The 23,160-nt window shown below is 43.6% G+C and overlaps 1 protein-coding gene across 2 annotated transcripts in view; it reads right to left on the bottom strand.

The window, feature by feature from the left end:
• Nucleotides 1–754: 754 nt before the first annotated feature.
• ADK (adenosine kinase) overlaps nucleotides 755–23,160 on the bottom strand; it is a 343,651-nt gene continuing 321,245 nt past the window's right edge. For both annotated transcript variants that reach the window (XM_056531262.1, XM_056531263.1), the window contains exons 10-11: nucleotides 9,912–9,998; nucleotides 755–2,142 (exon numbers count right to left, since the gene is read on the bottom strand). In XM_056531262.1, the coding sequence (XP_056387237.1) occupies nucleotides 2,018–2,142; nucleotides 9,912–9,998 (212 nt within the window). In that variant the 3' untranslated portion in view covers nucleotides 755–2,017. The remainder of the gene's footprint in view (nucleotides 2,143–9,911; nucleotides 9,999–23,160) is intronic.

The raw sequence follows: 23,160 nt of genomic DNA, 5'->3' as shown, positions 1-23,160 counted from the left end.
TCTGTTGTGTCAAACAAAAGTACAATATTATGCCCAATTAGTCCATTTATTGTTATTTCCATCTTGTTTATGTTGAGCTTGAAGACACAGGGCAATAGGTCTATTAGTCCCAATAGAGGTGATTTATCAAAACCTGTGAAGAACAAAAGTTGGCCAGTTGCTCATAGCAACTATTTGAATTTAAAAAGGTTGCTAAAAATAAAAAGAAGCCATCTGATTGCTTGCTAAGGGCAACTGACCAACTTTTCCTCTGCATCGGTTTTGATGAATATCTACCAATGTTACTGTCAAGGACATGCATGCTACACAGGTTAATATAAAATATGGAACCTGTCATTAGCTTTTACTTCTACAGTGAAAAGATGTACTGTAATTAGGGCCTGGGCCGTATGCCAATTACCTGCTTATAGTAATGGAGGGGGAGGAGTCTTGATTGATGCTTATAGTCATGGAGGCAGGGCCTTGTTTGCCATCCCCCTAAAGCAGGGATTTAGGACAGGCATATTACTGACCAAATATGTCTTGCGGATGCAAGAATGGGCATGTTTTAAAGATCTTCAACTGCGACTTTATGACTACAAGCAGGTGATTGTATGATGTCACACTTAGCTGTCTAAACATGTTCTTATAAAAATTTATAGTAGCTTTATCAGTTATTTAACTACACTATAAAGGCAGTGGGGGATAGGTTTTAACTATTGACAGTTTTGTTGCACTAAAATTCAAAATCCTGTAAAGATTCACAAATTTAATGTAAAAAATAGAGCCAAGAGTAGGAATTATACAAGTCAATTTAGTTTTATTTTGTCAGTATCAAATTACACATTGTACACAGAGACTGTGCTAACATCACATACTAATAAAAAGGGGAGGGAGAGGAAAGGAGACAAAAGCTTTCTTCAAAATTGTTAATAAACTGTGCGTAGGCATCCAGTCACTGCAACAAACAACAAGCAAACAACTTTCCGAACAAGTGCTGCTGGCATCTGTTGACCATGCTTGGACTTCAAATACATTTTGGCATACCAAGTTTAATAAATCAAGTTAATCTTGATTGACTAATTCTGTACCTGATCCTGAAAGTATTTGCACCATCATGAAATTAAAATAAAAAAAATATCTATAGCTTACATATAAAGGAGCATGAGGACCATGTTGAAAGAAAGTAATCTGATTACAAAAATTGTATAAACTGTCGATTCATGTGTTTATAAACAGGTCACTCAACACTAGAACTTCTATCGGTAAGAAAATTATAGACAGCAAAACATGATGGTATGGAGATGCCAACTCTGTTCTGTACATACAAAGGCCAAAACTTACAGCAATGAGTGTGCGTGCTTAATCCCATTTGATCCCTATCTCTGTACGGGTGGGGGGGTGGTGGGGGGATGGGTACGATACTCTGTTACCAATAGGTGGACGTGAACATGTAGTTTTATACCAATTAAAAAAATCTAAACATACAGTTATCAATAGGGGGCTACTTTGGGTGAAAAAATTCTAAAGCAGCATTATACAATGCGTAATTGGTTCATTTTACAATAAAATCTGGCATTGTATTATATGTCAAAGATATTCTTGACACTCTCAGGATATGCCACTCCTCAAGAAAGCAGGTGCCCTATCACCACAGTTTTCCAGCCAAAGGTCCTGCTGCAAACTGAGAATGCATACAAGATATGCACGTTTGCACCCAGCTATTCCGGGCTCCTTTATCTGGGGAGGTGGTTTAACCACAGGTTGAGTCCTGGTGGTGCCTAATAGACAATTATGGCATACAACAAGTATATCTAGGTCTTTCATCTGCAGAACTTTTAGACATTTTTCTCCCAAATACTGGACACTCTGTCAATGGTGCAGAGGTAGAGAGGTATGGGGGAAGGGAACATTACAATTTTTGGGAGGTGACAAACAGAAAAAAAATACACATTTCTTTCATCTGTCTTTGAAAAGGAGATGGTAAGGTGGAAGAAAGGACCTCAGGGTATGTGGCTCACAGGTTTTCTCCCCTTAATTATTTGAACTCTGGTTTTTCTGGGAAAGTACAACCAGCTCTTCGGATAACCACATTAGCAGAATAATGGCCAGCTCGGATGCACTCTTCCATAGGTTTGTCAGACACCAGCTGAGAAAGGAAACCTGTAAAGAAACAATTGGGTGCATAATTGATCCTTTGCTACTGAATGACAAAGACAATCTGAATTTACATAATCAAGCGCTATGGTTTTCAGAAGTACTGAAAACCTTACGAAGGCAGTTAAGAACGAGAAGTGCTTTAGAAAAAAAGATACACAAGGAATGAAAAAAAAAAATAATGCAAGCGTTCAGGCCAGCCTTAAAAAATAAATAAAAGAAACCAATGACACGCTTATCACTATTAAAAGAATCTGCACCTATGAGATAGTTAACCCAAACGTGTATCTCCACAGATCATGTTTTGGATTCTAAGGGGGAGATTTATTAACCTCTTAAGGATGCTGGACGTTGATGAAAGTTGATCGCCTTGTCTAAAATTAAAAAAATTGCATCCCAGCAGCTTAGTCGGGCTGATCGGGAAAACATCGGTTTTACCACGGTGTCTCGATCAGCTAGGACGCAGCAGGAGGGTCCCTTACCTGCCTCCGGCAAGTCCGATAGGCGATTGACTTCTCCATGCCTGAGATCCAGGCAGGAGAAGTCAAGCCCTGATAACACTGAAAATCCATCCGCATGTAGTTCTATGCCGATGATCAGTGTTAGGGATCAATGTAATGCATGTTATAGCCCCTGAGGGGGCTATAACATTGGAAAAAAGTCAATAATGATGAATTAACCCCTTCCCTAATAAAAGTAAGAATCACCCCCCTTATCCCATTTAAAAAAAACAAAAAAAAACTGTAAATAAAAACAAACATATGTGGTATTGCCGTGTGCAGAAATGTCCAAAATAGCGTATTTTTGGTCACTTTTTATAGCACAAAAATTTTATAAAAAGTGATTTCAGATATGAGCCCTCATACCGCTCCGTATGCGGGAAAAAGTTATAGGGGTCAGAAGATGACAATTTTAAACGTATTAATTTTCGTGCATGTAGTTCTGATTTTTTCCAGAAGTAAGACAAAATCAAACCTATATAAGTAGGGTATCATTTTAATCGTAGGGACCTACAGAATAAAGATAAGGTGTAATTTTTACTAAAAAATGCACTGCGTAGAAATGGAAGCTACCAAAATTTACAAAATGGAATTTTTCTTAAATTTTGTCGCACAATTAATTTTTTTTCCATTTCGCTGTGGATTTTTTTGTAAAATGACTAATGTTGCTGCAAAGTAGAATTGGTGGCGTAAAAACTAAGCCATAATATTGAATTTTAGGGGCAAAATTGAAAGGGTTATGATTTTTAAAAGGTAAGGAGAAAAAAACGAAAGTGCAAAAAGGGAAAAACCCCGAGTCCCCAAGGGGTTAAAACCTATTCAGAGGGAACGTTGCTGAGTTGCCCATAGCAACCGGATTGCTTCTTTCATTGTTAAAGAGGCCCTTGGAAAATTGAAATAAGCTATCTGGTTGCTATGGGCAACTCAGCAACTTTTCCTCTGGACAGGTTTTGATAAATTGCCCTCTAAGTCTTTAACTTGGATTCCGTGAAACAATTGGGGAGATTTATCACAACCTGTGTAAAGGAAGAGTTAAGCAGTTGCCTATAGCAACCAGATTTTTTTCTTTCAATTTTAAAAAGGCCTTTGAAAATTGAAAGCAGCAATCTGATTAGTTGTTATGGGCAACTGCACCACTTTTCCCCTACTCTAGGTTTGATAAATCTCCCCCCAAATTCTTAACTTGCTCTTGGTAAGGCTGTTGAACAGATATTTGAATGTACAGTGGTCCCTCAACATACGATGGTAATTCGTTCCAAACGACCCATCGTTTGTCGAATCCATCGTATGTTTAGGGATCCGTGCAATGTAAAGTATAGGAAGTTTGTACTCACCTGTCCCCACCGCTCCGGATCGCGTCCTCACCGCTCCCGATACTGTCCCAGGGGCTACCAATGCTGTCTCGCTGCTCCAGGTCCACTTCGCGATCCTCCGGCTTCTTCCGCATCTTCTGCAGGGTCCGGGCCTCGCTTTCTGGTGACGTTATTATGCTGCTGCGCTGGCACGGCGTGCGTAACGCCGTAATAACAACGCCAGAAAGCGAGGCCGGGACCCTGGAGAAGATACAGAAGACGCCGGAGGATCCCGAAGTGGACCCGGAGCAGCGGGGATAGGTAAGTGAACCTGTACATGATGCTTAAACTGCTATTCGACAGCAGCTTAAGCATTTTGCGCTGTCGGATAGCAGTTAATGCGATGGCCACGACATATAAAAGCATTGAATGTCGATGCTGACATAGACATGCGATGGCCTCTGAAAGGCCATCGTATGTCGATTTGATCATATGTCGGGGCTATCGCATGTCGGGGGGTTACTGTATATATAATATTTATTTTTAACCCCTTAAGGACCAGGCCAATTTTTGCTTTTGCACTTACATTTTTTCCTCCTCCCCTTCTAAAAAATGTTTTTCCGCCTGTCTGACCTCAGTGCTTTCTGCTGACAACTCTGTCCATGCCAGGAACTGTCCGGAGCAGGGGAGGTTTGCTATGGGGACTTGCTCCTGCTCTAGACAGTTCCTGACACAGACAGACAGAGGAGTCGGCAGAAATCACTGTGGTCAGACAGAAAAGAGTAACTCAACTTTTTCTGCAGTATACAACAGCTGATAAGTACTGGAAGGATTAAGATATTTAAATAGAACTAATTTACAAATCTGTTTAACTTTTTGGCACCAGTTGATCTGAAAAAAAAAAATTGTTTTCCACCGGGAGTACCCCTTTGAGGGGTCAACAAAAGCGCTACAATTTCACATAGAAATATATTTGCACAATAGTAATACAGATACTGTGGTCAATAAGCCCTCAAAAAGGAATTAAAGTATCCATCTTACATTTGACATCTGTCAGGGTCTAGGTGTTGAGACCCCCACCAATCATTAGAAAGCGCTGGGAAAAGCATGAAGCTAAATGCTAAACATATAAATCTATCAAAAATTTTGACATGTGAACATTTTTTCTATGTAACAGGGACAATTTAATTGCACAATTTATCATCTAATGTAATATTATTGAGAGTCCCGTGCTTAGAACACCTAGCATTGACTAGTACAGTAAAGTCTCCCTTAGCAGACACCTCCCAATAGCGGACAGTTTTTTATTCCCTGGTAGAGTCCCATAAGACAATGTATTTGCACACTCCGAATAGGGGACATTCCCAATACAGGATGCAGACACACTTAATAGTGGACAAAACACTCCCAATAGGGGACACCCAGGCTTATGTGCCCGCCCTACCTTGTACACAGGGCCGCAGTCAGGTGGGGGTACAGCCAATACCTCTGCGCTTACTGAGAGCAGCAACAGCTGCGGGCACTGAAGAGTGACATCAGGAGCGTCATTCATCACTGCTGGCAGCCACCGCTGCTCACAGCCTCTCAATAAGTGCAGCACCGAGGATGTCAGGAGAATGTCAAACGCCCCTGAGCCTGCTGGCCAGGTAAGAAGAACAGGGGGAGGAGGGAAGGGTGCACAACTGGGGGATGATTTGGCACAGGGGAATATAAAAGGGAAATGAAATTGCAAAGGAGGAAATGAAATGGCACAGCGGATAAAGGGGGGAATGAAATTGCACAGGGGGGTGGTAAAAAGGGGGTGATTAATTTGAAGAGAATAGAGGGTTCAAGGGGAGGAACGAAGTGGCATTGGAAGGATCAAGAGGGGGAATAAAACGGCACTGGGAGATTATACTGTAATATAGCTTTCTATCATGTTTTATAGGTAATTACACTCTGAAGTACAGTATTTGGTCATATAAAAAGATTTTTGAGCCTTTTTCCCCCAATAGTAGATATCTCCCTATAGTGGACACTTATTTCCCGTAAGCGTCCGCTATTGGGAGATTCTACTGTACAAAGAGGCTGCTGTAAAGTGCAGTATTCATTTGGGACCTATTAATCTTAGGTCTCATGCCCAAAAGCAGAATCTATACAACTCCTTAACCCGTTCAGGACCCATGACGTAACGTTACGTCCCGACACCCTGGGTCTTAAGGACCCATGACGTACAGTTCCTGTTCCTGTCCCCGCCGTGCACCGGGGCGGAGATCGGGTCGGGATGCCTGCGGAAATCGTTCAGCAGGCATCCCGTGCAAATGCCCAGGGGGGTCATTAGACCCCCCACATGTCTACTATCGCCGCAAATCGCATGTGAATTCACACATGCGATTTGCGGCTATTCCGGCAATGCGGGTCACGTGTGACCCGCTGACCCGGAGATACAAGGTGATCGGGGGTGTATGATTCACCCCCTATCACCCACTGTATCTATGGGGAGGTGGCGATTTCGTCACACCCCCTAGGATCGCTGCTATTGGTTGGACGGTCGTATTGGCTGGACTTCCCAAGGAACTGGAAATATAGGTGCCAGGATCGTCCCAGGCCAACACTTTCCAGGTGAGGTCCCCCACACTGGAAAGAAGGGACGAGCCCAGAAAAGATGCAGTGTGTTACAAGAGGGGGATTCGGAAGGACACCATCACTCAATGTGACACTTGCCCCGATCAGCCGGGCCTCTGCATTAAGGATTGCTTCAGGGAGTATCACACTTCCATGGAGTACAAAATTTTCCCTCTTCATTTTAATTTTCCAAGTTTTAACCCCATAAAACCACTAAATTGCCCAAAAATTTTTTTAATAAAAAAAAAAAAAAAAAAAAAAATGATAAGACCTCTGGGGGTATTTTTTTTAATAAAAAATGGGTCATGGGTCACTGAGTCACTGAGTCACCATCATCGGGGACTTTTTACGTTGCCTCAAATGCGCAGCGCTCTCTCCACCTGAGCAGGGTGCGCATTTGAGGCAACAGGTTAGGGACGGCCACACACATCACATTCCCAGAATGATGATTCAGAGCATAGGGTTTGGGGTGGGCATATTTTTTAGTTTTGGCTATGCTCTGGATCATCATTCTGGGAACATAACCTGTTTTATAATTTTATGTCCCACTGTACCCCATTTTAGTTATTTAGTGTACCCCAGTTATTTACCCCATGTAATGCCCCTTGAGGGGGGGGTCCCACTGTTCTGGCTCCATAGGAGAAATACACAGCTCAAGGACCCTGACTGATCACCGGCACCTCTGAGACCGGTGTGCATGCTGTTTACGCCCAGACATGAGGTATGTCCTTATTCCAAAAAAATGTACTTACAAATTTACAATTACATTTTCTCCTTTTACCACTTGTGAAAATGAAAAATTTGGGGTAACCCCAGCATTTTTGTGTAAAAAAATAAAATTTTTCCTTTTCACATCCCACTTAATGAATATTTATCAAACACCTGTGGGGGGGGGGGGGGGGGGTTAAGGCTCACTGTACCCCTTGTTACGTTCCTTGCGGGGTGTAGTTTCCAAAATAGTATGCCATGTGTTTTTTTTTTGCTGTCCTGGCACCATAGGGGCTTCCTAAATGCGACATGCCCCCCCCATTTCAGCAAAATTTGCAAATGTGACTCCTTCTCTTCTAAACATTGTAGTGCGCCTGCAGTGCACTTGACGTCCACATATGGGGTGTTTCCATACTCAGAAGAGATGGTGTTACAAATTTTGGGGGGCATTTTCTCCTATTACCCCTTGCAAAAATTGAAAATTTGGGGGAAAACTAGCATTTTAGTGAAAAAAAAAAAAAAATTATTTACACATCCAACTTTTAACGAAAAGTCGTCGAACACCTGTGGGGTGCTAAGGCTCACTGTACCCCTTGTTATGTTCCTTGAGGGGTGTAGTTTCCAAAATAGTATGCCATGTGTTTTTTTTTTTTTGCTGTCCTGGCAGCATAGGGGCTTCCAAAATGCGACATGCCCCCCAAAAACCATTTCAGAAAAACTCACTCTCCAAAATCCCATTGTCGCTCCTTCCCTTCTGAGCCCTCTACTGCGTTCGCCGAACACTTGACATACACATATGAGGTATTTCCTAACTCGAGAGAAATTGGGTTACACATTTTAGGAAGATTTCTCTCCTTTTACCCCTTGTAAAAATTCAAAAACAGGGTCTACAAGAGAATGCGAGTGTAAAAAAAATGAAGATTTTGAATTTTCTCCTTCAATTTGCTGCTATTCCTGTGAAACACCCAAAGGGTTAACAAACCATTTGAATGTCATTTTGAATACTTTGAGGGGTGCAGTTTTTATAATGGGGTCATTTGTGGGGTATTTCTAATAAGAAGGCCCTTCAAATCCACTTCAAAACAGAACTGGTCCCTGAAAAATTTCGATTTTGAAAATTTTGTGAAAAATTGGAAAATTGCTGCTATAATTTGAAGCCTTCTGGTGTCTTCCAAAAGTAAAAACATTTAAACTTTATGATGCAATCATAAAGTAGACATGTTGTATATGTGAATCATTATATAATTTTTTTGGAATATTCATTTTCCTTATAAGCAGAGATCTTCAAAGTAAAAAAAAATGCAACATTTTCAATTTTTTCATCAAATTTTGGAATTTTTCACCAAGAAACGATGCAAGAATCAACAAAATTTTACCACTAACAAAGTAGAATATGTCACGAAAAAATCTCGGAATCAGAATGAAAGGTAAAAACATCCCTGAGTTATTAATGCTTTATGTGAAAGTGGTCAGATGTTCAAAAAATAGCCGGGTCCTACAGTGAAAATTGGCTGGGTCCTTAAAGGGTTAAAGGGGTTATCCGGCCAAAGACATCTTATCTCCTATCTAAAGGATAGGGGATAAGATGTCTGATCGCTGGGGGCCTGCCCCTGGGAACCCCTGCGATCTCCGTGCAGCACCTGCATTCTATACAGGACTGCGTCTCCAGTCTCGGAAAGAGACTTTGTTTCCGGGACTGGGGAAGTGAAATACTGCCACGTCCCCTCCATTCATGTCTATGGGAGGGGGCGTGTCGACCACCACACCCCCTCCCATAGACATGAATGGAGGGGGTGTGGTGTGACATCACAAGGGGGAGTGGCATTACATCAAGTATCCAGTACCAGAAACAAAGCTTTCAGAGACTGGAGACGCAGCCCTGCATAGAATGTGGGTGGTGCTGCTCTTTGGCAGGATAACCCTTTTAAGGCCAGGTTCACACATTAGGAAATTGTGCAGAACTTGTGAGGAACAGAAAACACGTGCAAACATTCCACACATTTGATTAATCTGGCCTGCAGTGTCTCCCTTATTCGGTCAAAGTTATCTGGCAGTTTCTTACTGACAATCTCGCCATTCAAAACACCAACGATCACCCAATCATTTGCCTGTAGGGCTGAATGGAAAACATGACAGCTATTGAAGGTGTACAGGCACCTTTACTATCAATTTTTTTTTCCCCTGCAGTTAGCTTTGTACAAAATCTGACAAAAAATCCTCAATATTTGACTGCAGGGCTAGTGCACCTTTTTGGCAACATTATTACAGCTCTGTACAAATCGCAGCAATAATATGGCCATTCATCTTGTGAAACTATATCATCAAACTATATTTTTTCTTTATAGCATTACTGTCATTAGAAACAATTTTTGACATGGCAATCAAACGTGAACAGTTGTTGATAGCAACTGGTCTCACTCCTGAGACCCACTGCAATCATACGTTATAAAAGATCTGTTTCTTTCTCTGAAGAGAAATGTACGGATCTGGCCGCAGAGCAAAGCACAATGCTGCCCCCTCCCCTGGCTAATAATTCACATTTGCAGCAGGTCTCAAAACGGAAACACTGTGCGATCAACAACTTAGATATGTCTGATCGTCATGTCAAAAGTAGTTTTTAACTACCTTAACTCTAATATTTTCCAAGAAACCAAAACAAAAAACACCTTACCTCCAACAAAAGCATCACCTGCTCCATTGGTGTCTACAATTTTACTCTGGTCAATTTCCAAGACAGGGAAGGACAAAACTTTGTCAGCTGAGGAGTAAAAGGCTCAGTTAGTCTAATATTCCCATATAGTAAATGTGTGTTACAATTAGACAGCATGACAACAAAAAGCAATGTACAAAGTATATATTGTTAGGTGAGCATTTTCAATTATAAGTATGTATGGACAAATCTCTAAACCTTGGCAATTTAAAGGTGACAACTCTCACTTTTGAGAAAAAGGAAAAGAGAGGAAAACTCATGAGGGCTGCTTCCCTTTTGCTTCAGTGAAAGTGGGGATCACAGCACCTGAACCCTCGCTGATCAAAAGTTAGGACTTGTTAAAAAATGATAGATGGCCTTTAACCCCTTCCCGCAAATGGACGTGTATACACGTCCATTTTTTCTGTGACTTAACGCAAATGGACGTGTATACACGCCCAATACATTTTCTATCACCATGTCCGTTGGTATGGTGATGGAAACGTCATCTCAGCTGTCCTGGACAGCTGACTGATGACACTATGCATTTCGGCAGTCTGGGCATGCAGGGAGTTGTAGTTTTTCAACAGCTGGAGGCACCCTTTTTGGGAAACACTAAGTAACAAACTCAGTGTTTTGCAACCAGTGTGCCTCCAGCTGTTGCATAACTGCAACCCCCAGCATGCACGGAAAGCCAAAGGGCATGCTGGGAGTGTTAGTAGTATGCCTCCAGCTGTTGCATAACTACAAGTCCCAGCATGCCCTCAGTTGTCACTGCATGCTGAGAGTTGTAGTTTTTGCAACGGCTGAAGGCACACTGGTTGTGAAGTTTGTTACCTAACACAGTGTTTCGCAACCAGTGTGCCTCCAGCTGTTGCAAACTACAACTCCCAGCATGCACTGATAGACCGTACATGCAGGGAGTTGTAGCTTTGCAACAGCTGGAGGCCCACTGGTTGCGAAACACTGAGTTAAGTTACAAACTCTGTGTTTTGCAACCAGTGTGCCTCCAGCTGTTGCATAACTTCAAACCCCAGCATGCATGGACAGCCAAAGGACATGCTGGTAGTGGTAGTTTTGCAACAGCTGGAGGTTTGCGCCCCTCCCCCCCATGTGAATGTTCAGGGTACATTCACATGGCCGGGGTCTACAGCGAGCTTCTTGCTACAAGTTTGAGATGCATCAAGTTTGAGATTTCCGCCGCAGCTCAAACTCCCAGCAGGAAGCTCGCTGTAGACCCCGGCCGTGTGAATGTACCCTAAAAACACCACACTATACTACATTACACAAAATAAAAAGTAAAACGCTACATACACATAATTTTGCGGGGCTTTTTCTCCTATTACCCCTTGTAAAAGTATAAAATTTGGGGGAAAACCAGCATTTTAGTGAAAAAATAAAAAAAATAATAATTTACACATCCGACTAACGAAAAGTCGTCAAAAACCTGTGGGGTGTTCAGGCTCACTGTACCCCTTGTTACCTTCCTTGAGGGGTGTAGTTTCCATAATAGTATGCCACGTGGATTTTTTTTTTGCTGTTCTGGCACCATAGGGGCTTCCTAAATGTGACATGCCCCCCAAAAACCATTTCAGAAAAATTCACTCTCCAAAATCCCATTGTCGCTCCTTCCCTTCTGAGCCCTCTACTGCGTCCGCCGAACACTTGACATACACATATGAGGTATTTCCTTACTCGAGAGAAATTGGGTTACAAATTTTGGGGGGGATTTCTCTCCTTTTATAAAAATACAAAAACTGGGTCTAGAAGAACATGCAAGTGTAAAAAATGCTGATTTTGAATTTTCTCCTTCATTTCCTACTATTCCTCTGAAACACCTAAAGGGTAAACACACTTACTGAATGTCATTTTGAATACGTTGAGGGGTGCAGTTTTTATAATGGGGTCATTTGTGTGGTATTTCTAATAAGAAGGCCCTTCAAATCCACTTCAAACCTGAACTGGTCCCTGAAAAACTCAGATTTAGAAAATGTTGTGAAAAATTAGAAAATTGCTGCTGAACTTTGAAGCCCTCTGATGTCTTCCAAAAGTAAAAACATGTCAACCTTATGATGCAAATATAAAGTAGACATATTGTGTATGTGAATCAGTAAATCATTTATTTGGTATGTCTATGTTCCTTACAAGCAGAGAGTTTCAAAGTTCAAAAATTGCAAAATTTTCTAATTTTTTATGAAATTTTTGAATTTTTCACCAAGAAATTATGCAAGTATCGTCGAAATTTTACTGCTATGTTAAAGAAGAATATGTCACGAAAAAACAATCTCGGAATCAAATTCATAAGTAAAAGCATCCCTGAGTTCTTAATGCTTAAAGTGACAGTGGTCAGATGTGCAAAAAACGCTCTGGTCCTTAAGGTGAAAATGGGCTTGGTCCTTAAAGGGGTACTCCACCCCTAGACATCTTATCCCCTATCCAAAGGATAGGAGATAAGATGTCAGATCACCGGAGTCCCGCTGCTGGGGACCCTGGGGATCGCTGCTGTAGCACCCCGCTATCATTACTGTGCAGAGCGAGATCGCTCTGCACGTAATGACGGGCAATACAGGGGCCGGAGCATCGTTACGTCACGGCTCCGCCCCTCGTGATGTCACGGTCCGCCCCCGTCAATACAAGTCTATGGGAGGGGGCGTGGCAGTCGCCACGCCCCCTGCCATAGACTTGCATTATTGGAACGGGCCGTGATGTCATGAGGGGCGGAGCCATGATGTCATGCTGCTCTGCACAGTAATGATGGAGGGGTGCCGCAGCGGCGATCCCCAGGGTCCCCAGCAGCGGGACCCCGGCGATCTGAATCTTATCCCCTATCCTGTGGATAGGGGATAAGATGCGAGGGGCGGAGTACCCCTTTAAGGGGTTAAGCAAGATAAGGTTAACAAAAGGGGATGAAATTTGTGAGAAAAAACAGCAGACCTGTGTAACAATCAACATAATCTATGACTACATATTATGGAATGAAATATTTAATCATAATGTTTGATTAAGAAAAATTTTTTTCTAATCATTAGCCAAATAGTTTTCTCCTTCTAGATTTAAATCATAATGCAACTCAACTAAAATAAGGCCCAAGGACAACAACTTTCTCTGTGTGAACATACATGTACTCTGCAACTCTTGTGTAATGTTACCTCTCTAGGCTTTCCCTGACCCTACAGGGCCTCAAATCACTTGAATACAGATACACTTTCATAAGTTATGAGAATGTGTGCAGATTTCTGGATAACAGCTGTTCATTATGGTTTGTGGTTAGTATCTGCTGGATACAGGAAGTGTATTAGACATAGTGCAAGTAGTGAGCATGTTTAACCCTTTGTTTCATTCTTGCAATACTTTCCCTTTGAGGTTTGTAAGATGCTATGAGTAAGTTGCATATGTGAAACTTAACGGTATACTACATGGTATTTAGTGCGATTTTGAATTTAGTAAAACTACAAGACCCTTTGTAAAACACCCTACAAAACTTACATCTATATTTAAGAAAAGTAGGGCTGTGCTGATGTCAAATTAAAGTTAGAGTGACTCTGAAGTGACCAAACTTTATGAAATGTGTGTTAACATACTACAAGAAATAGAGCCACAGACAACAAACTAGTCACAAAATTACACTGGCCAACCAACCAATTTGTTAAAAAGCCTAAAGGAGTTGTGCAGGATTAAATAAAACTTTTTGATTAACATATGAAAGTTGAAAAAAAAAAAAAATAAATAAATAAACTTTCTACATCAATCTTTTCCGCTTTCTGTTATATCTTAGAGTTCAGGATCATCATCTTGGCTGAAGACCTCTTGAAGGGGTACTCCCGTGGAATTATTATTATTTTTTTAAATCAACTGGTGCCAGAAAGTTTGACAGATTTGTAAATTACTTCTATTAAAAAATCTTAATCCTTCCAATACATTTTAGGGGCTGTATACTACAGAGGAAATGCTTTTTCTTTTTGGATTTCTCTGATGTCATGACCACAGTGCTCTCTGCTGTCCATTTTAGGAACTGTCCAGAGCAGCATATGTTTGCTATGGGAATTTTCTCCTGCTCAGGACGGTTCCAAAAATGGACAGGTGTCAGCAAAGAGTACTGTGGTCATGATGTCAGAGAAATCCAAAAAGAAAAGCATTTATTCTGTATTATACAGCCCCTAAAAAGTATTAGAAGGATTAAGATTTTTTTTATAGAAGTAATTTACAAATCTGTTTAACTTTCTGGCACCAGTTGATTTAAAAAAAAAAAAAAAAGTTTTCCACGGGAGTACCCCTTTAAAGAACTGTTTTAACACTTACATCACTGAAAAGAAACTTAAATGGGCACTGTCAGATACAAAAACTTTTTATATGTTGTACATCTTGGCAAAACATTAACCTTTCTAATATACTGCATAAGAAAATGTATTTTCATTTTTATAGAAATCATGGCTTTGTCCAAGTTGAAGCACAGGCATGGACAAAGTCCAGTAAGTGAGGGTGGGCTAGCACTCCTCTGTGCTCTCTCCTGTCTGATAGGACTCCTCTGTGCTCTCTCCTGTCTGATAGCACTCCTCTGTGCTCTCTCCTGTCTGTGCTTCTAGCACTCCTCTGTGCTCTCTCCTGTCCTATCAGACAGGAGAGAGAGCACAGAGGAGTGCTATCAGACAGGAGAGAGAGCACAGAGGAGTGCTGTCAGACAGGAGAGAGAGAGCAGAGGAGTGCTGTCAGACAGGAGAGAGAGCACAGAGGAGTGCTGTCAGACAGGAGAGAGAGCACAGAGGAGTGCTGTCAGACAGGAGAGAGAGCACAGAGGAGTGCTGTCAGACAGGAGAGAGAGCACAGAGGAGTGCTGTCAGACAGGAGAGAGCACAGAGGAGTGCTGTCAGACAGGAGAGAGCACAGAGGAGTGCTGTCAGACAGGAGAGAGCACAGAGGAGTACTATCAGACAGCAGAGAGCACAGAGGAGTGCTATCAGACAGCAGAGAGCACAGAGGAGTGCTATCAGACAGCAGAGAGCACAGAGGAGTGCTAGCCGACCCTCACTTACTGGACTTTGTCCATGCCTGTACTTCAGCTTGGAGAAAGCCATGATGTCTATTAAATAGAAATTCTGTGCAGATTTGATGTGCAGTATTTCAGGCTGTGTTCAGTCATTTAGTTTACATTGAGATCTGCAGCAGAAAATCCTGCGCATCAAATCTGCGCAGAATACTGTACATGTGAATAGACCATTAAAGCATTTTAAAAAGGTTAATGTTTTGCCAAGATGTACAACATATAAAAAGTTTTTTTTTTAATCTGACAGCTTCCATATAAAATAGCATGCCTAAAGCCCTTGAGAGCACAAGCTGCTGTCATCATGTACACAAATGAAAAGTAAGCACTTGTAAATATCTGCACAGTTGTCAAATTCTAACATTATACCATAACAATTATGAACAATTGGTGCAAATGCCTATGAGGATCAACCAGAGGAGAGTAACAGAGAGGAACTACATGTCAGGAGAATGAAAAGCACCTAAGTTATTTAAAAAAACTTGTGTGTAATAGAGAGGCCCAGCTGCTACAGAACAAAATACTACATACAAAATTCTGTAAAGGAAGGTGCATTCCACATCAGTGTATGCAAGCAGTGGATGGGAATCAAGCAACAAGAGGTTCTGCAGCAGCTAGAGTGTATTAAAAGGAATAATGTACCTTTTACCATACATTCTGTTGTAAGTAATATGTGTACTCAGTCAGTGACTTCTCATATTACTTTAAATAACTACAAAAACTTTTTAATGTGCTATTCAAAAAGCATTCCTTGTTCCCGCAAAATTATATCTGCCACGTACTATAGTCTGCAGCACAAAAAGTAAAACAAAATGGAAGGTTACTACATAATACATTCCCTGAGGTTCCAGAAAGTCAGAATAAAGGTGTCTGTTGCTTAATTTATCTATACAATCTTGTGTAGTAAAGGAGATGCCTCATTCTCGGTCGTCTTATTCTCCATGGCAACTAACTTGGAATTTCTGGAAGCAGCTGGCCTGTCAGTTGAAGCTAAATTTCAGATGGGGAAGCGAGGTGCCAGGACAGCCCTACTTGTTATGGGTGCTGCTCTATTCATTATCATGTCAATGGAGTCTGCAAAGCCCAGACAAAGCAGGGTTATGAGAACCTCCCAGAGCATCCTGACTCAATCAAGAAACAATACTTCTTACAAGAGCATCTGTAACACAGACGTGATTATGTGGGGCCTGCTCAGGGTTACACTGAATGCAGGCTAATATTTGAGAAGGTTAATAAAAGTGTATGGGGACTTTTAGAGACTCCAATTAAAATCAGTGAGACATGCTGACATTTATATACAGTGTGCAAACACCTTACCATCTTCTACTTCTTAAACTAAGTTTTCCTGTTCTTTAGCAAGAATTCGCCTTCATCTGATTCTACAGGAATAACCAAGGCAAACAAAAATATAGGGTTTTATGAGATTAGAGGCACTCTTGTCCAGGGCCGCTATCAGGGGGGTACAACCCATACACCTGTATGGGGCCCGGAGCTTCAGGGGGCCCCGGACGTCCCTGGACTTTTTTTTTTTTTTTAATTGGCTTGTCAGTGAGTGACTGCGACTGTCACTCACTGACCGCTTGGTGCCCGCCAGAATTATGACCGGGCCTCATAGTCCAGGAGGCCCGCACATGAAATTATCTATTTCTGGGGCGCGGGAAATTCTGTGTCTTGACAAGTTCTGTGTCCCGATCAGCTGATGAAAGTGCTGAGTCTGCAGAGCTGCCAGCACAGACACTGTGATTGCACTGTGATTGGTTGATTGGAGGGTGTGTCTGCTCACCGGGACACAGAACTTGTCAAGACACAGAATTTCTCATTACACCGGACAGGTCAGGGGCTGATGGGAGTAGAGACGTCACGTGCCCCGCGCAGGCACGCACGTCCACTCCAATCACCTGACCTGTCCCTGCACCGTCCAGCGCTCGGAGCAGCTGCAGCCTCACGCCGCTACAACGATCCCTGGCATGGTAAGTAAAGCACGGGGTGTTATGTGGGTGATAAAGGGTGCAAGGGTGTTATGGGGTTGATAAAAAGGTGCAGGGGTGTTATGGGGTTAATAAAAGGTGCAGGGGGTTATGGGGGTGATGAGAGGTGTAGGGGGGTGATAAGAGGGGCAGGGGGTTTATGGGGGTGATGAGGTGCAGGTGGGTTATGGGGGTGATGAGAGGTGCAGGTGGGTTATGGGGGTGATGAGAGGTGCAGGTGGGTTATGGGGGTGATGAGGTGCAGGGTGGTTATGGGGGTGATGAGGAGAGGTGCAGGGGGGTTATAGTAGTGATGAGGAGAGGTTTGGTGGGGGGGTTATGGGGGTGATGAGGACACAGAGGATAACACGGGGTGTATATGTATATATGATGTGTATGCATAAGTGTCAGGATTATATTCAGTGGGTACAGTGTGTGGCAGGATTATATTCAGGGTACAGTGTGTGGCAGGATTATATTCAGGGAACAGTGTGGGGCAGGATTATATTCAGGGTACAGTCTGGGGCAGGATTATATTTAGTGGATACAGTGTATAGCAGTATTATATTTAGGGTACAGTGTGTGTCAGGATTATATTTAGAGATGGGCGAATTTACAGTAAATTCGATTCGTCACGAACTTATCGGCTCGGCAGTTGATGGCTTTTCCTGCATAAATTAGTTCAGCTTTCAGGTGCTCCGGTGGGCTGGAAAAGGTGGATACAGTCCTAGGAGACTCTTTCCTACTCTTTTACGCAGGATAAGTCATCAACTGCCGAGCCGAGAAGTTGGTGACGAATCGAATTTACTGTAAGATCGCTCATCTCTAATTATATTTAGTGGGTACAGTGTGTGGCAGTATTATATTCAGGGAGTACAGTGTGTGGCAGTATTATATTCAGGGAGTACAGTGTGTGGCAGGATTATATTCAGTGGATACAGTGTGTGGCAGTATTATATTCAGGGTACAGTTCACAGCAGTATTATATTCAGGGTACAGTTCACAGCAGGATTATATTCAGGGTACAGTGTGGGGCAGGATTATATTCAAAGTACAGTGTATAGCAGTATTATATTCAGGGTACAGTGCACAGCAGTATTATATTCAGGGTACAGTGTGGGGCAGGATTATATTTAGTGGTATAGCAGAATTATATTTAGGGTACAGTGTGTGTCAGGATTATATTTAGTGGGTACAGTGTGTGGCAGTATTATATTTAGTGGGTACAGTGTGTGGCAGTATTATATTTAGTGTGTACAGTGTGTGGCAGTATTATATTTAGTGTGCACAGTGTGTGGCAGTATTATATTTAGTGTGTACAGTGTGTGGCAGGATTATATTCAGGGTACAGTGTGTGGCAGCATTATATTCAGGGTACAGTGTGGGGCAGTATTATATTCAGGGTACAGTGTGGGGCAGTATTATATTCAGGGTACAGTGTGGGGCAGTATTATATTCAGGGTACAGTGTGGGGCAGTATTATATTCAGGGTACAGTGTGGGGCAGGATTTTATTTAGGGTACACTTTCTGGCAAGGTTACAATGATTACTGTCTTCATGCAGAGGATGAGGATCTGCTGACAAAGTGAGGAGCCAATAATGTCTGGATGTCAGACTCTGCAGAGAAGATGGAGCTGGAGGGGGGGGGGGGGGGGGACAGGCAGGGGTAGGGAGCCCCGAGGTAATTTTTTGCATCGGGCCCTGTGGTTTCTAGCTACACCTATGGGGGCAACTATTAACAGAGGGGCCTATAGCCTATAACAGAGGGGCCTACCCAAACTATATGGAGCCCCCTATATAGTTTGGGTAGGCCCCTCTGTTAATAGTTGCTTCCATATAGTTTGGGTAGGCCCCTCTGTTAAAGGAGTAGTCTGGTGAAAAATAACTGTTCGGCGATAAGTTATAGATCGCAGGGGGGTCCAAGTGCTGGGACCCCCCCGGTCTCCTGCACGTCTATACCCTGCAGGAAGCCACGGCCGGCACACCCCCTCCATATATCTCTATGGGGTACATGGAGGGGTGTGTCAGCCAGCGCTCCATGCTGGGTACGGCATGCCCCCCCTTCCAGCTGGGGTGGGGGCCCAGGCCTTGAGCTGTGTGAGGGGCCCCGAAATTTCTGATGGCAGCCCTGCTCTTGTCTATGGGTTGTGTCTGGCATTGCAGCTTCGCCCCATTCACATACATTGTCAGGTCAATAATTATTTTCTGTCTATGGCTGTATTAAGCCCCTCTATACTGTTAAAGTAGTTTTTGAAATTGGCTAAGAATGAAAATAATCCACTCAAGGCTTGATCTTCAGCAGAGGAGGCAACTGCTCAACCAAGATTACGCCTAAATGACATACACCAATAATGTAATTATAGGCAGGGGAATCCCATACAGACGTTTACTGAAGCAATTACAATCCTAATGATCTTATCCTATAAAAGATGCTGTGTTCTTACAATTAATTATCAAAGAACAGGCAAGTCTCTCCAAATTAGCTGGAGTAACCTGTCCTGCCCCATGAGATCACAGCATCTTGTAAATACGAGTCTGATAGCAGAACACAGGAAACTCATTATAGTAAAGTAATATCCTAGAAGATTTCCAGGGTGGCATCACATGCAAAGAGGTTTCAGATGATAAGATTAATTCCAATCCCATCTGCAAATAACATGCTTTAAGTTAGGTTAAGGGCAGTCGATAATGACCCTGTGTAATAGGGCCCTTATAAGCAACTTTGCATGGTGCTTAACCCCTTAAGGACCAAGGGCGTACAGGTACGCCTTTGCTCCCTGGTACTTAAGGACCAAGGGCGTACCTGTACGCACGTGGGAATTTCGGTCCCTGCCGTGCGCCGGGTGGGGACCGGACCGGGTGACTGCTGATATCGATCAGCAGGCACCCCGCGCCAATGCCCAGGGGGGTCATCAGACCCCCCCATGTAGGCGATCGGCAAAAATCGCAAGTGAATTCACACTTGCGATTTTCGGCTATTCCGGTGATGCGGGTCACCCTCTGTATCTATCACCCTCTGTATCTATGGGGAGGTGGCGATGTAGTCACCCCCCCAGGATCGCTGCTATTAGCCAATAGCAGCCAGCAGGGGAGGGGTTAACGGCCCCTTCTCACGGCTCTGCTTGCTCCCTGAGTTCATTCAGCGGCCAGAGCTGCGAGAAGGAGCCAGGGACCCCCCCTCTGTGAAGATCGGAGCCCCTCACAGAGGAAGACCCCCGTAGAACAAGGAGAGAGTACAGCCCCAGGGACAGGTAGGGTTAACCAGTAAAAAAAAGTAAAAAGTTAAGTAAAAAAAAAGTGTAAAAAAAAGTTGAACATATTTTTTCCCCCCCGACCCCCTAAATAGGACATTTGGCATTTGGCCATTTTTTTTTGGCTGCAGCGCTTTCCCCCCCCCATACAGTTACTCTAATCACACACACTACATACTCACCCCCCCCCCCCCACACACACACCCCCGCCACCAACCCCCCCCCCCCCCCCACACACACACCACCGTAGAAAAAAGGCGATGGCTCGCCAGGCATTTTCGGCAGCGGAGGCATATGCTTTTCTTGCCTCCGAATCTGTCAGTGAGGACGATGAAGATCCAACATTCCTGTGTTCTTCATCGTCCTCCTCATCATCTAGTACTGATGATGAGTCACCTATACGGCGACGGAGACGCCGCCAGGCGAGGCCACGCACCCCCCATGATAGTGGCCCAGTGGCTGGCACTAGTGCGAGTGGTGATGCTGCGCGTACTAGGAGTCCAACCCCCCAGACAAGTTTACCAAAGCCCCCTTCCGGTGAACCTGTCTGGAGACCCTCAGAGGCTTATCAGCCACGGGTTCCGGAGTTTGTTGGCGACTCCGGAATCCGGATTGACAATTCTGGATTCACTGAAATTGACTATTTCAGTTATTTTTTCAGTGATAGTTTTGTCAATCTAATGGTGGAGCAGACGAATCTGTACGCCAGGCAGTTCATCGCCCACCACCCTGATTCTGTTTTGGCCAGGCCCAATGAATGGTACGCCATTGATGCAGCAGAGATGAGGACATTTTGGGGCCTCTTGCTGCATATGGGCCTGGTCAAAAAACCAAGTGTCAGACAGTACTGGAGCGGGGACATCTTCTACCAGACCCCGCTTTACAGTATGGTCATGGCACGGAGGCGGTTCGAGGCCATTCTGAAATGCCTGCATTATGCAGATAATGCGGCATGTCCGCCCCGAGGTGATCTTGCCCATGACCGGCTTTACAAAGTGAGGCCGGTCATCGATCACTTTGGGGCCAAATTTTTGGAGGCCTACGTACCCCTCAGGGAGCTCTCTGTTGATGAGTCTCTTATCAGTTTTAAGGGGAGACTCATCTTCCGCCAGTATATTCCCTTGAAGCGGGCGCGGCATGGCGTGAAGCTCTATAAATTTTGTGAGAGTACCTCTGGGTACACTCTCAAGTTTAGAGTGCATGAGGGACGAGATTCCCGTATTGAACCCCCAGATTGTTCCCCCACTCTGGGTGTTAGCGGGAAAATCGTTTGGGAGCTTGTGCACCCTTTGCTGGATAAGGGTTACCACGTGTACGTGGACAACTTTTATACCAGCATCCCTCTCTTCACATCCCTTGCCGCCAGATCCACGTCCGCTTGTGGGACCGTGCGGAAAAACCAGAGAGGCCTCCCTCTAAATTTTCTGCAGACACCTATGCCCAAGGATGAGTCCCGTGCCCTTACCCATGAAAACCTGTTGTTGGTCAGGTATAAGGATAAGAGGGATGTCCTTATGCTGACCACTATTCATGGTAACGGCAGCTCACCTGTCCCTGTGCGAGGTACCACAACACCGGTCCTCAAGCCCGATTGTATTCTGGACTACAATCGGTATATGGGGGGAGTTGATCTTTCTGATCAAGTCCTCAAGCCATACATGGCCATGCGGAAAACACGGGTATGGTACAAAAAAGTTGCGGTCTACTTGGTACAGGTTGCCATGTACAAGGCTTTTGTACTGTCCCAGTACGCTGGCAACACAGGGACATTCCTCCAGTTCCAAGAAGAAGTCCTAAAGGTCCTGATCTTCGGCGACCGGGAAAGAGCAGGCCGGACTTCCCAAGGAACTGGATTTCTAGGTGCCAGGATCATCCCAGGCCAACACTTTCCAGGTGAAGTCCCCCACACTGGAAAGAAGGGACAATCCCAGAAAAAAATGCAGAGTGTGTAACAGGAGGGGATTCGGAAGGACACCACCACTCAGTGTGACACTTGCCGCGATCATCCGGGCCTCTGCATTAAAAACGGCTTCAGGGAGTATCACACTTCCATACAGTACTAAATTTTCCCTTTTCATTTTAATTTTCCATAATTTGACCCCAATGTACCATGTCCAGAGTACATTCCAAATTTTAACACCATAAAACCACTAAATTGCCCAAAAAAACTCATCTAAAAAAAAAAAAAAAAAAAATTATGAGACCTCTGGGGGTATTTTTTTCTCTGGGTCATGGGTTACTGAGTCACTATCATCGGGGACTTTTTTTGTTGCCTCAAATGCGCAGCGCTCTCTCTCCACCTGAGCGGGGTGTGCATTTGAGGCAACAGGTTAGGGACGGCCACACACATCACATTCCCAGAATGATGATTCAGAGCATAGGGTTTGGGGTGGGAATATTTTTTAGTTTTGGCTATGCTCTGGGTCATCATTCTGGGACCATAACCTGTTCTATCATTTTATGTCCCACTGTACCCCATTTTAGTTATTTAGTGTACCCCAGTTATTTACCCCATGTAATGCCCCTTAAGGGGGGTCCCACTGTTCTGGCTTCATAGGCCGCAACGCAGATGCTCAAGGCCCCTGAATGCGACCTGCTCCTCTCAGACCAGTGTGCAAGCTGTTTACGCCCAGACTTGAGGTATGTCCTTACTCCAAAGAAATGTATTTACAAACTTACGGTGACATTTTCTCCTTTTACCACTTGTGAAAATGAAAAATTTGGTGTAACCCCAGCATTTTAGTGTAAAAAAAAAAAAAAATCACATTTTTCATTTTCACATCCCACTTCATGAATATTTATCAAACACCTGTGGGGTGTGAAGACTCACTGTACCCCTTGTTATGTTCCTTGAGGGATGTAGTTTCCGAAATAGTATGCCATGTGTTTTTTGCTGTCCTGGCACCATAGGGGCTTCCTAAATGCGACATGCCCCCCAAGCAAAATTTGCTCTCAAAAAGCCAAATATGACTCCT

This window comes from Hyla sarda, chromosome 7, assembly GCF_029499605.1.
Source record: "Hyla sarda isolate aHylSar1 chromosome 7, aHylSar1.hap1, whole genome shotgun sequence".
NCBI lineage: Eukaryota > Metazoa > Chordata > Amphibia > Anura > Hylidae > Hyla > Hyla sarda.
The sequence above is the reverse complement of the archived record's forward strand: the minus strand, read 5'-3'. Positions and strand labels throughout refer to the sequence as shown.